Raw genomic sequence first — 15,309 nt, 5'->3', positions numbered from 1 at the left:
TTTGAGAACTCAGAAAGACCATTCCATTAATAGGCACGGCGTACCACTTCGGGAGTTATTTCTCTAATAATTTTAACGGCCTGGAGTCACAATCACACATCAATTGTTCAGATGATTTGTTTTAAGACATTTGACACCTGAAATATCTGAAATATCGTGTGTCTTGAACTAGCTAATTTTTTTACGCACCTCATCTCAAACGTTCTTCCAAAACGTCCAAAACGTCATTTTAGAGCTAATAACAGAGGCTTGAGCCATTGATATGCAGGCTAATGCAGTTATTAATGCAGTCTAACGCAGTTATTAGAGAGAGAGAGAGCGAAAGAGACAGAGGGAGAGAGAGATTAAGTGCGTGTGAATACCTGCATCTGTGCGTCTCTCAGCAGTGTTCAGCAGCAGCGTCTACTAATAGCGAATCTTTAAGTTGAACTGCTTCAAGAACCTTGCTACTGAGAAATGTCATATAGCTTTTCTGCTGCAAAACTATTTTATTGATAAATAAAATTTTTATATAAATACAACAAGTTTCTGGTCGCGTCTCCGCGTGTGTGCACGAGTGTCTGTAACTACTGTGTTTGTGTGCATCTGTGGGAGAGAACGGGAGAAGGAAAGCGTGTTTTCTGTACATAAAAAAAGGTGGAAGACATGGAAATAGTTTGTCATTTTTACCCTATTGTTTGTTATATTTATTTGCTCAATGTCTTCTGGGGTTTTGGTTCTTTTACTGTTGTAGATATCCCATAGTATAACAAAAATATTATATCCTCCTGACTACCAGCTATGGAGTTTTGTCCTCTGTAGAGGACATTATGTTTTAGTGATTTCTCTGAGACGTTAAATGTCTGTCAGGGTTATGGACCTGTCTGTGTGTGTTTTTGCTCCCTGTGACCCAGTTTCTGTCTCCCGTTGATTGTGCTAATTTGATCCCAGGTGTGTCTAGTTCTTCCCCCAATTATCCTGTGTTTAAAAGCCCTAGTCCTTTCAGTCAGTGTTTGTCAGTTCTGAACGTCCTTCCATGTGTTTCTGTGTCTCCAACGTTCCCCGTGTGATTGGATTATTAAAAGACTGTGTTATTCAAGTACTCCTCGTTCCTTGATCCCCAAGTGTGAATTGTGACAATGTCACAGTTTTAAATCTGGATGTCCTGTACAGAGCACATTCAGGGCTTTTCAGAGATACCAAATGATTGGATGTTTCACCATGACCACTCCCTCTCCTTGGTCTTTAAAAATGGCTGACATTAATTTACAAGGCATAACATATGAATAAAATATCATTTTTCAAAAATTTTATTTTTCAAATGTTTTCTTATGCTCTAAACAATGTAATGACATGACAAAATACTAAATTCACAAAACTTGTTGTTTCCTGGTAGTCAGGAGGATATATCTCTTAATTGTGTTTGGGCCCCCTCTGGACGAGCAAGCATAGGCACGTGCCTAGAATGCCTATGCGTAAATCCGGCCCTGTTTAGAGGAATATCTCAGCTCCTGTTTTCCATAGCTTTCAAGCTGCAAAAAAAAAAGTCCCATATAAATGTCCTTTATGAAGCTTGATGCCCTTTGATCACATTCAGTTTCTTATTTTATTTGAGCAGCATCAATATTCTTCAGAATGTCTTTTATGTTCCACAAAAAAAAAAAAAATCACAGGATTGAAACGACAAGAAGGTGAGTAAATAATGAGGATGAAATAAATAATGACAGAATTTTCTATTTTAGCTGAACTCTCCCATTCATCCCTGCTGAAACAAATCATGAGCGTCTATTTTCCCGCCTGTCCTCTCAGTGCCAGTTACCGGGCCTGAGCACAGCCTACCGTAAGAGACTGGAGTGTCACGCTACAATTACTCCATTTTTCGAAAGCATCCAAAAAGCCTCCATTACACTGTCCACCCACGGTGTCTCTGAAATGAGTGCAGGCAGCTGCCGCGGTTCGATTCCATTGATTTTAGCAATAATGAGACAAAGGCTATATCTGCTCCTCCGCCTCCATACTGTAGTTCGAGTCTTACTGCAGGCTTTACCTCATCAGCTTCACTACAGTCAGACTGAGATGGCGCAGGGGAGCTTAAGATGGTCTTTTGTAGATTTTGTGCCTTTTGCTCTAGGGGCCATTTTTGATTTGTTATTTACTTGTGACGCTATAGGCCTCGTGCCTAAGTGAGTTTTAGCCCCTTCACTGCTCTGTTTCTTTCTCTTTCTTTCCTTTTCTCTCTTTAAACCCATTACCTTAAAGGAATAGTTCACACAGAAATGAGAATTCGTTCATTATTTACATTCGCATTCACTTTCAAGTTTAACAAAATCTTCATAAAAATAGCCAAAAAAGTAGTCCATTCAACTCATGCAGGTCTTATGAAGCCATAACATTTTAAAAATGTTATTGTTAATTTTAAAGTATTATTTCAGTGTGAATTTGCTACGAATATGCTATGATTCTAAAATAAATAAGTCTTCATATGCTAACAGTATTCACAATATTAATGTATCATTTTTTATGTCTTGTTTGCTAAGATATTAGTCTGAATTTGATGGGGTATATGTTTGGGCCATCACACAGACACATAAAGAGAAGTGATCTGCCAAATGTTTTGTGTATGAAGTCTTGAATGTTGTTTTGATTTAGTCTTGGTTCACTCTACCCATGTTGCTCCAGCTGGTTTTCATTTGGTGATGAAATCATTTCCATGGAATGGCTTGGGTGGCTCTTATGGCTGTTGTGTGACTTTCACATGCATGTTTTGGAAATTTCCCTGGCAAGTCTCATAAGAACGTCTCAAGAACAAATTGTTTTCTTTGCCTTATGTGTTGATATTAGTAGGCGATACCAAAATCTAAGTAAAATTTCACAATTTAGTTAGAATTTTTCCTTGCTGTGCTGTTATAGATATATTTAGATATAAACATTAATAAATGTAATTACATTGAATTATTTGACTTGTGTTTTCAATTAAGTAAATATTGCTTGTAGTCATTATTCAAGTAAACCGTCAATCATTCACATTCAGATTGCAGATTCATGATATCAGTATCATTTTGGTTTTTGGATATGATAATTGTTTTGCTTATTATATTGTTGGATATTTAATTGTGTGCATTCTAATTTTCTATATTTTTACACTTAGATAAACTTTGGCATCATCTAATGCTTACTTAAAGTTAATCTTTAAAAACATTTACATTTAGTCATTTAGCAGACGCTTTTATCCAAAGCGACTTACAAATGAGGACAATGGAATCAATCAAGATCAATAAAAGAGCAATGATATGCAAGTGCTATGACAAGTCTCAGTTAGCCTAACGCAGTAGCAACTTAGCAAGCAAGTTTTTTTTTATTATATATTAAATACAAAGAAAACAGATAGAATAGAAAAAGAATAGAGCAAGCTAGTGTTAGAGGCCTTTTTTTTTGCTTTTTGTTAATTGTATAATAAATAAAAAGAAAACAAATAGATAATAGATAAACACCAATAACACTGTTAAATTTCTACATTTCACAAAATTAATATCTATTTTTCTTTTATTCTAAAGGATTCATTTGAGTTTTTATTGTTTTATTTAGACAAAATGTGTAGAATTGTATTATCGGTCAGTTATAGATTATGACGTTATTGTTAACTTCAGGTAATTGAAATAATTCCGAAATGAAATTAATATAAATATTAGATGAACATTTAATTTAATACACTTAAACAAGAGAGGAACTGCTATAAATAAATGGACGATCAAGTACTAAAATTACTAAAACATAAATAAAAATAAATTAAAGCTATATGGAAATATTGAAACATAACATTAAAAATGGCAAAAACACATTACAGAATAATTACAAGTTAAACTAAAACTTAAATGATAACGGAAAGTAAAAGCTAATTCAAAATATTCATAAATATCATAATAGTATACAATCCTAAAATAACTCTGACCGTTTATCAGCCATATTATGAAAATAATTGTGGTTTAATATTGATCATTAATATTGAAATTTAATATCGGTGCATCACTAATTATGTGGCAAATTATGAAAATGAAAATGTAAATTTCTTCTTTTTTTAAACTTTCTTATGCAATCGCCCCCTAAAAAACATGTCAGGTGAACCTCAAGCCAGCCTAATACAGGGTTTAAGACCAATTAGTCAACTAGTTCTCCAGGCAACTCACTAATTTGCTAAAATATGTCCTTTTGACATTCCCAGCATTGACAGTCAGTGGTGCTGCATCAGTCAGGATATTTGTGACTGGCACCACAGTGTGAGCGACACACATTAGAACAGTGACCTCAATAAGATTCAATAAGGGAGTTTAGTCTTGTCTCCCTCCCCTTCTACATCTCAAGCTCCCTCTTTCTTCTCCTTATAAAGTCTCTTCTCTTTCTCTCTCTCTCTCTCTCTCTCTCTCTGGCTTTTGGCCTGTTCTCTGTCTCCGAACGTCTTCTCCTCCCTCTTTGCTCTTCTGTATCTTTGGCAGCCTTTCAGCCATTAGATCAACCCTGAAAGTAGAGCAGAATCTTGGAAGCCCCTCCCTTTCCTCTTCCTGCAAATGAACTGACTTCTTGGTCATCTTGATCAAGAATCCCCAAACATTCAGCCCCTCTGACATTACCGTAATGTCCCGTCGCCATATGGTTTACTCAGCTGCTCATTCCCGCCTCATACCGGGCAGGTGGCATTCTGCTGAGGGATTCCTGCGTATCCTGTCTGACCCTTACGCGATACGTCAAGCTCAGCAACAGGCGCGTGCCAGAGCTGAGTAAAGCCTCCAGAGAGACCTAGACGCCACGGCTATTTAAAAACACACATATATAGCAGCAAGTGGTCTTTTGAGAATGTGGGTGTGTTTTGGGTGAATCCATTTGGGCTAGAGGCCAGACGTTTATAGTGGTACTTCCGATGCTCCATGTCTGCCCCCTGTTACCCGTAAAGATTCAGGGCTTTGGGAAACGTGCGCTTTTGGCCACTGACGTAACGCTATAAAAGTAAAAGCGGTCGTGTGGCATGTGGTTCATATTGAAGAACAGAGTACAACAGTTTGTGTGAAGTTTACAACTTTTCAACGAGAAGATATGCCAAACCGTGTTAAAAGATGGTAATGAAGCTGCTGCTAAACTCTTAAAACTGGTCTTTTTTAATAGTGATATGAAAAGTTAGTGATATTAAGAAAATTTAGTGATCTGAAATGTTAGTGATATTTTTAATAGTGATATGAAAAATAGTGATATTTTAAAAGTTTTATACAATCAAATCTGTATAATGTTCTTAGTTAAAAATATATATATAAAAAAAATATATATAAAAATATATATATATGCACAAATTATATATATATATATATATATATATATATGTGTGTGTGTGTGTATTGTTATTATTAGGGTGTCTTTAACAAATTTTTTTTTTTTAATTGAAATAGTTAAAAATAAAATACAAATATTAGATGAAAAACTTTTTGGGTAAACCTTTCTTAACTGTGTTAAAATGAAAGCTGAAAATATGCGATAATTAAAAAAAAAAAAAATCAACTGCAATAATATATAAATAACACTGACTTAAATATTGCACACAAGTTATATAGACTTTTTTTCACTCTCAGTCCCCAATGACCTTTTTGTAAGAGCGGCTAGGACATTTTTCAAAATATCTTCTTTAGTGTTTCACTGAAGAATTAATGTCTTATGGGTTCGGAATGACGTAAGGGCGAGTAAGCTATGACAGAATTGTAATTTTTAGTGAACTATCTTTAAGTTTTTCATTTTTAATGTCGTAGTATATGTATGTACTACTGTATATTTTTCTCAGTGGAATTTGTATGATGTGAATGTTTATCTTGGACTAACCAGCTTTGGATATTTGCATTCTTCAGAGCAGCCTGGCTTTGTGGTGTTGTGCATCAGAATTTGAAATCACCAATGCAAATTAAGGGTAGAATGAATGACCTAATTATGTTGCATAAATAGGCCTCTTGGGAGCAAAGCAATTGTTTTTTAGACAGAAGTGAATACATTCTCTGTAATTTCTGTGTAATCCAATATACCATGGTTATTTGCATACCCAAAATATGAAATGAATAGTTTGGTGGCAATTTTATGAAATCCAGATCAGACAGATTACATCCTGCCTGTCCAGCGTGACTGGAAATATTGCCTTCTGTATGATGTGTCAACATTCACTTGACACCTAGCTAGTGTGTGTAAATCTGACTTTTGGACGTTACTTTGATCCTGAGGTGAGATAAGGGCTCATTTGTTCATCATATCTATGTACTCCTGCTAATGTGTCTTCTTTTTTGTTCTCAGCAACAGAGAGTTTGAGAGCGTGGAGATGAATAAGCTGCGTCAGAGCCTGCGGAGGAAGAAGCCCGCCTACGTGCCGGAGGCCAGCCGGCCGCACCAATGGCAGGCAGACGAAGAGGCTGTACGAAAGGGCAAATGCAACTTTCCTGTCCGGGTAAGTTGAGAAGTTAAATGGCAGGGCTTCCGAATTCATCCAGAGGGTTGTTAACAGACATCTTGCTTTAATCATTTAGAATAAGATGATGAACATGATCTAAAAGTGCGGTCACACAAGGCGTCCAGCATGCGAAATTACTTTAGACGTTGCAGCTAATATTGGCAAAAGAATATGACATTTTGATTAAAGACGACAAAGACAAACATTTTCTTTCTTTGGAACATGAGCACAGATGAATCATTCACAATAAGGGTAGGAAAGTGTATAAAGACAGTAAACGGTGTCTGTTTCATTTTGATTTGAACTAATGTGAAAAAAGGTTCTTTACAGCGATGCCATAGAAGAACCATTTTTGGTTCCACAAAGAAGCATTCAGTCAAAGGTTCTTTAAAGAACCATCTCTTCCTTAGCTTTTTATAATCCGAAGAACCTTCTTTCGCCACAAAGAACCTTTTGTGAAACAGAAAGGTTCTTCAGATGTTAAAGGTTCTTTATGGAACCATTTAGACAAAAAGGTTCTTCTATGGCATCGTGAAGCACCTTTATTTTTAAGAGTGTGTGATGAATTTTCAGCATCATTACTCCAGTCTTCAGTGTCACATGATCTTTCAGAAATCATTCTAATATGCTGATTTGCTGCTGGAAAGATTCAGGAAAATCCGGAAAGATTTATTATTATTATTATCTGTGTTGAAACCAGTTGTTCTACTAACATTTTTGTGGAAACCTTGATACATTTTTTCAGGATTCTTTGATGAAGAGAAAGTTCTAAACAGCATAGAAATCTTTTCTAATCAATTCAGTGCATCCTTGCTGAATAAAAGTACGAATGTCTTTTAAAGACACATATTTATCACTGACCCCAAACTTTTGAACGGTAGTTTTGTGAATATTTGAATGACTTAAAACAGGGTTGTCAATGTAACACATTCATTTAGTGTGAAAAAATATCACAAGATATAACAGAATGTATCATTTCCCAGAATGTAGCTAGTCAAATTAGTAAATTCACTTTTTATAATTCTTACAAAATGACTTTTCTCACAAAATATTGACATATGAAGAGTTCAGATGCAAAAGCCTCTAAGTGCCATCTGAAATCTTCTTCTAAAATGAGCATTTTTCTCAGGCTCCTATGTTTATGTTCAGTTATTTCACATTCGTGGCAATGAAAAGAACCTATTCATTGCCATTAAAGTGAAATTGCTGAACCTACACACAGAAGTCAAATTTCAGAAGAAAGTTTCAAACAGCATTTAGAGGCTTTTGCATCTGAACGCTTCATATGCGATTAATGTACTTAATTACTCAGCATTTCATGTAATTAATTCAACTGAAATCGTTTAACAGTATTGTTTTGAAATGAAAAGAGGCTCTTTCAAGACTAAAGATGGTCTGTATCATTAAGTAAAGTGGAGGATGTATTGCAGTGGATCTTGCATAATTCAATTCAGCCTAATTTTACTCTCCAGCCTGAGGCATCAGGAGACTCTTTGCGACTGAGATGTAATCCTGTAATGGCCTCTGTCCTCATGGCCACCATAATCACATAACCCTGGCTTGATGACTGTTAATTGTGTCCATGTGAGGACATTTTGATTGGTTTTTGCTGGACAAAATGTCCCACAGAATATATCCTCTGCTGTGTTTTCAACGGGTTCCTCTTTGAAATCTACACAAGCCCTGTTTGGACTAGTTTTCCCTGAAGAAGTTGAGTAAATCTGTGTTCCTGTCTGTTTTTCTCACATAGCCTCAGTAAAAAACTACAGAGCGGTGATTTATTTTTTTCACAACGCGTCACAAATGTTGTTCAGGGAAATAATGGTGTGATAGATGTAGTGGATGAAATATAGAAAATGTGGATTTCATCAGTTTTGACCTCTCTCTCTGTGGTTTCCTCCCTTTTTTTCTTTCTTTCTGCAGTACCTCGGTCTGGTGGAGGTAGATGAGTCCAGAGGGATGCATGTGTGCGAAGAAGCAGTGAAAAAACTGAAAGTGGTGAGTACTGTAGTGCTTTCCATCCCCACGCAATAAAACATACAGTATGCTTGCTGTGAAAAGCAAATTGGCAGCCAAGTAGACTCTTTTGTGCATATGTACAGTGTACGGACAATATATTTCCATCTTAAATCAGTTAAATTGAGTTAAGGTGGAAATATCAGGAAATTCTCAATTTAATTTACATATGTTTTCTAGACCTAATAATCATAAATTCATAGTAATATAATAGGATAGAATTTATCATAATAGAAAGTTTTATAGTGAACATACATGTTGTCGGTTTTCCTGTGTTCTGAAATATTTATTATTTGCCCAGAAATTGCTCATGTGTGCCATCTCTATAAAAGAGGAATACTAATATGTGGCCCTGGACCACAAAACCAGTCATAAGTGTCAATTTCTTGAAACTGAGATTTATACATCATCTGAAAGCTGAATAAATAAGCTTTCCATTGATGCATGGTTAGGATATTGTTAGGATATGACAATATTTGGCTGAGATACAACTATTTGAGAATCTGGAATCTGAGGGTGCAAAAAAAATTAATATTGCCTTGAAAGTTGTCCAAATGAAGTTCGGACAAATTTACAAAATATCTTCATGGAACATGATCTTTACTTAACATCCTAATTATTTTTTGGCATAAAAGAAAAATCGATAATTTTGACCCATACAATGTATTGTTGGCTATTGCTACAAATATACCCGTGCTACTTATGACTGGTTTTGTGCTCCAGGGTCACATATATAAAAATTGCTTATTAATAAAATAATAATAATAATGATAATAACAAAATCCAGTAATTTATTATTATTATTAGTAGTAGTAGTATTATGCATCTGTAGTATGCACTAAAAATGCCATGTAGATAAGTTGCTCGATAAGTAGAAAATGTATGTAAATTAATTTTGAAAAGAAATATACATTTATATAGCAAATATAAATTGGTTTTATAATTCTGAGCTCTAAATGATTAAATTGCTTAGAAATTGATCTGTTTGAGCACTGCTTTATAAAATGTTTGAAGTTTCTTTATGAATCACATGCTCTATAAAATCTATATCATTTCTGCATAGTGTATAGTGTAAATTTGTATATAGTCTTTGTGTAGGTCAATTTGAATCATGCATAACCAGAAGAAAAAAAACAGTCATATAACTAGGTTTTAATTTTGACCTCTGACACATAGACTGATTCCCATCCCTTTGTAAAACCCCTCACGTACACTCCTTTCCTCATTGCGGAAGACCATAAGCTCTTTGAGGACTAAGGATTGAATGTACTGAGAGTCTACAAAGTCTCATTTATTTTAAAAATCAATCTTTATGGAGCGTAGCTGCTCTGTCGATGACTATTGTCTTCAGTATTGCTGCTCTGTCAATAGTCATATCCTGAGCCTGCAAATCTCATTACTGAATTGTCAGAGCAGAACTGTAATATGTAATGTTTTTTATCATGTACAAACTTTTCACCCACCAGTGCTGTCTGTGTGTGTGGCCCTTGTCTTTGGGGCCCCTCCATCTGTTCATATACGCTCTGCTCTTTCATCCCCATGTTGGCAGTTCCCGCTGTGTCTGTCTACACAGTCACTTCTTTTATTTTCTCTTCTTCCCCAAACCCCCAAAGCCTTTATCTCATTCTGCTTTGAGCTTGTGCTTGTTCCTTGTTCTCCCAGTCTCTTCCTCAGCCAGTGTCATTTCCTTAGTGTTCTGCTGTCTTAGCAAATTTGGACAGTGACTTTTGGGATGCTTGTAACGTCAGCTGAAATCCCTCAGTTTTTTTTTTGTTTTAATATAGTTGGATCCTTCAGTTTAACTTATTCCTACAGTTTTTTCAAGATTAAATGCGTTTCATGGTGTACTAACCTTCACTCTCTCAGACAGACTTGCACTCACAACAGATTTACTGAAAGATTTAAACCCTGTTCCAAAACCTAGAGAGCTGCAGTCCACTGAGCCTGAGGTGTAGCTGCAGTCTACATGCGATGCTGCTTTGCTTCTTGAGTTTGGCTGTGGAAATAATAATAATAATAATAATAATAATAGTGCCCTACTATTTTGGGTCCCAAAAGTCAGTATAATTTTTAAAATTATTATTATTTTTGAAAGAATTCTCTTGTGCTCACTAAAGTAGCATTTATTTGATTAAAAATACAGTAAAACAGTAATATTGTGAAGTATTATTTAAATGTAAAATAACAGTTTTCAATTTTAATATATTTTAAAATGTAATTTATTCCTTGACGCAAAGCTGAATTTTTGAAATAATGTTACAAAAGATTTCTGTAACTTTTGGTGAATTTAATGCATCCTTGCTAAATAAAAAAATTAAGTTCTTAAAGGGGTCATATGACGTTGCTAAAAAGAACATTATTTGGTGTATTTGGTGTAATGCAATGTGTTTATGCAGTTTAAGGTTAAAAAAACACATTATTTTCATTATAATGTACATTTTTGCGTGAACATTTGGGCGGCGTTATGCAAATCTTCCCACATCGTGACGTAGACATGTGGGGGCGTGTTAGAACGAGCCGTTTTAGGTAGGCGTGGTTGACTCTTAACTTAACTTTTATAAAGAATATCTCTTTGGATTTGAGACTTTAGTCTTTGCAACTTTACTTTATGCACCAAGGGCTTGTAACACTCCAAAGAGAAAGGAAAATTGCAATCACATCATATGACCCCTTTAAAAAAAAAACAATACAGTATATACTGACCCCATTTTTTAATGGTAGAGTCAAATACCTGTTTGACTGTGTGGAAAAAAAAAATTATGACAACAAATGTTAAATTTGGTAAAATATATATAAGTGAGGACAAATGTAGTAATAATAATAAATAATAATATAACCCAAATTATAATAATAACCAAATAATAGTACCAAATTTGACTAGTTTTCTGGCCTTGATGGGTCTTGTCCTTGAAACTCACTGCATTGCATCACAGGTCAGCATGTTTTTGGACAGCTCTCTGATACGCTTCGAGTACAAATTAAGCAGACAAAAGCTAAACCTGTCATAGAAATGTCAAAAATAGCAAAAAATGTTGTGCTAGCAAGCTTGATGCAGAGCAAATCAAAACATCTGCAGTAGTGCTAATATCCTGTTGTGTCAAAAGGCTGATTTTGTTTCAATATTTCTTCTCAGAGTGGGAAAAAAACTGTCAAGGCTGTGCTTTGGGTGTCTGCTGATGGCCTGAGAGTAGTGGACGACAAAACCAAGGTAAGTGTGTATAGGCATTTTGTTGTGTGTCCATTGAAAGCCATTAATCAAGGATAAAAAAGTCTTTGAAGCCCTGAAAAGCTCACAAGCCATCAATTAGCTGAGTCCATCAGCAAAGAGTGAATCTGTAGGAAACACAAAATATGCAGTAGGAGGAAGCTGGCAGGCCTCCAAAAGACCTGTCACATGACCATCCAGCTTCATGAGACATCACACAGACAAGATGACTTTTAAGGCCAAGGGTTCACGTGTCTCTCACGGTTGGGTTTTTCTTTTCAAAGTTCAAGGATTAATGTAACATCCTTCCCTCACACAAAACCCGGAAAGTTAACCAGAAAAGGTCAAAGGCCTCACATAATGAGATCAATTATCCCCCGTTTCTCCTTTTCAGCTCACACAGTAAAAGGCGGAAGGCCACAAAGCTTTCTTTTTTTGTTTCTCGTAAGGGCCTCAGACTCAGTCGTTCACTCACTATGCCCTTCTGGTAATCCTCCCGTATGCATATGAGTCAGCAGTACCACCTAATCCTTCCTGCCACTGTCACACACCACCTGTGTGTCCTGCACCTCCTCCTCTCCTCTCTCTGGTTAAACTTCACTTGTCAATCTATTAATATTAGTAAAAGGCAGGGCTCAACACTAAGGATTTTTTTTCTACTGGCTCAGTTGGACCTGTGGTTCAAATTTTTACTTGCCCTGCCAAAATGTCCTATAGCCCCGCCATAAAAATGAATGAATGAATAAATAAATTGTTATTATTTCCATTGTTTTTGACCATGTAACCATGTATTCTAATAAATAGGGTTATGACACCACATTTCTAGATACCAGTGAATTTTCACAATTCTGCATTCCAAATTCGATACCACAGTAAAAACTACTAGCCTAACTATAATAGCGTTATTTGATTAAAATGCTTTAATAATTTTATATTATAATATTATTATAGGCAAATTAAAAAGTCAGTAATAAAATAAGAATAGAATAAAGACACAAATTAAATGAAGTTTTTCAGATACATAAATTAAATAATCAAATGTAAAATAACACTGCATAGACTTCACTGTACAAATTAAATGTAGATTGAAGGAATAGTTCATCCAAAAATGAAAATTTTCTGAAATTGCATTCGCCTTTAGGTCATCCAAGATGTAAATGAGTTTGTTTGTTCATCTAAACAAATATGGAGAAATGTAGCATTACATCACTTGCTCGCTAATGGATTCTCTGTGGTGAATGGGTGCCGTCAGAATGAGAGTCCAAACAGCTGATAAAAACATCACAATAATCCACACGACTCCAGTCCATCAATTAACATCTTGTGACAAAAAAGCTGCATGTTTATAAAGAACAAATCCATCGTTAAGAAATTTTAACTTTAAACTGTCACTTCTGACCAAAATACAATAATCCACACGACTCCAGTCCATCAATTAACATCTTGTGACGAAAAAGCTGCATGTTTATAAAGAACAAATCCATCGTTAAGAAATTTTAACTTTAAACTGTCACTTCTGACCAAAATCTGACTCCATAATCCATAATAACTCGTCTTCCAGTGAATTTATTTACAAATGTTTTAGACAATTTTCACTTGTAAATGTTGCAAGCAATATGAAGAAAGCAATATTATGGATAACAGACTCGTATTTTAGCTGGAAGCAATGATTTTTTTAAATTAATATTAATGACACAGACAGCAGCAGGTAAATTAGGCTGCTGTCACTTTACGACCTAATGGACAGATCCATTATACTGATACACATCCGATTTCTCTTTCAAATGTTTATGTTCATTTAAGACATAACCAACTGTGTTTATGAGGATACTTGCCAAGATGATTATTTTGACATAATACTTTGTGTTGTTGTGTGTTCATGCGCAATAAGACGTGAAAGAGAACTTGTTTTCGGTGTACTTATTTTCTTATATTTAGCAAGTACCACATTTTCACGTCTTCTTGCACCTGAATGGTTTCAATGTTTAAATTACCAAAACACTTGCAAATGATAAACATTCTTGACTTTCTTGAATTCCTTCAACTGTCCCGAGCATCTTTCACACTTGTCCTGGGCCATCAGGCAGTACTTATTTTCGAGCCCTGAAAGTGTTATTGATTACAAGACCAGACTGTCTTATTCCTGACAACTGAGATGAGTCAGAAGTCATGAACCCATAAAGTTCTTCCCATCCACTGTAAACCCCCCTGTTTCCCCCCAGAACACAATCATCCATGACGAAGCTTTTAGAGCTCTAACTGGGCCCCTTCGGTCAGTAATTGGCTAACAATGAATGGGCCCTTCACCTCGACCCAGTCTTCCTCTGCTTCACCCCTCACCTACAACTTCTACAGTGTTCAGTTCATGCATTATGTATTTACTGTGGCCCCCTAACAAGGAAACACTAGCCACTGTTACAGTGGGAGGTTCAGGCTACACAAAAAGCTTTAGTCATTTTAGAAGAATCAAAAATACAAAATGGTACAATGTGGTTGGGTCATGGACAAATAAGAGGAAGAATCTCGTTTAAAACATGACTTTCTAGTTCGTGGGATGTAATATAAAATTTTTATTCAAGTTGGTTTCATGTTTTTGAAAAACTATAATGCCATTTGCATCAAATCTAGTCATTTAATGAGCACTTTCAAAATACTTTACTTTCTTTTTATTTGCATGTTAAAACTTTTTATGTCATTTAGAATGCCACAAACAACAACCGGTCTGCCCCTTTTTACTTTCTCTGTAGGACCTCATTGTTGACCAGACCATTGAGAAGGTGTCCTTCTGCGCACCTGACCGTAATTACGACAAGGCATTCTCCTACATCTGCCGTGATGGTACGACTCGCCGCTGGATCTGCCACTGCTTCATGGCCTTGAAGGACTCGGTGAGGAGAACCCAGCGGGGATTAATTCTTCAGCCTCTATTCCCCGCAAAGTGGGATTAAGAAAGGGATTATGGCAGTGTTATCTCAACCGGAATAACCGCTTAGAGACTGTTATCTGTACTTGAGGCACAGAGAAAAACACATTAAGGACTAGAATGAAATGGAATTTTGATTAGGACCCCAATACTAGTCTAGACAAAAACATTTTGTGACCATATGATGTTTTTGTCTGTCCCATAACAACAGTAGCATACAGTGAAGTGGGATTAAGAAAGGGATTATGGCAGTGTTATCTCAACCGGAATAACCGCTTAGAGACTGTTATCTGTACTTGAGGCACAGAGAAAAACACATTAAGGACTAGAATGAAATGGAATTTTGATTAGGACCCCAATACTAGTCTAGACAAAAACATTTTGTGACCATATGTTTTTGTCTGTCCCATAACAACAGTAGCATACAGTGTATGCAAACACCGACTAACCTAGTTATGCTACTCTAAAAAATATAAATTTCCTTGTCAGTATTTTTCTTTCATACTCCAGTAAAATGTCAAAACATCCTTAAAACATGATTTTTACTGTGTACTTACAAAGTAAAATTCATGTTTTCGTATCTTGAATATTTTTAGAATTTATAGAATATTTTTATCTTAGAATTTTTCTTAGCTCATTTTTTATAGTTTTTTCTTCCTTTAAGCATAAATCAACATGCATGTGTAGATTTGTATCTATCTATCTATCTATCTATCT

The 15,309-nt window shown here is 35.5% G+C and overlaps 1 protein-coding gene across 1 annotated transcript in view; it reads left to right on the top strand.

Moving 5' to 3' along the window:
- numbl (NUMB like endocytic adaptor protein) overlaps positions 1-15,309 on the top strand; it is a 42,596-nt gene that overhangs the window by 11,737 nt on the left and 15,550 nt on the right. Inside the window, exons 2-5 of the mRNA XM_016576290.1 lie at positions 6,295-6,445; positions 8,372-8,446; positions 11,598-11,672; positions 14,417-14,557. Of these exons, the coding sequence (XP_016431776.1) occupies positions 6,295-6,445; positions 8,372-8,446; positions 11,598-11,672; positions 14,417-14,557 (442 nt within the window). The remainder of the gene's footprint in view (positions 1-6,294; positions 6,446-8,371; positions 8,447-11,597; positions 11,673-14,416; positions 14,558-15,309) is intronic.

The sequence above is a fragment of the Sinocyclocheilus rhinocerous genome, unplaced genomic scaffold (assembly GCF_001515625.1).
Source record: "Sinocyclocheilus rhinocerous isolate Xijiao unplaced genomic scaffold, SAMN03320098_v1.1 scaffold1393, whole genome shotgun sequence".
Lineage (NCBI taxonomy): Eukaryota > Metazoa > Chordata > Actinopteri > Cypriniformes > Cyprinidae > Sinocyclocheilus > Sinocyclocheilus rhinocerous.
This window is presented reverse-complemented; position numbering and strand designations above follow the sequence as displayed.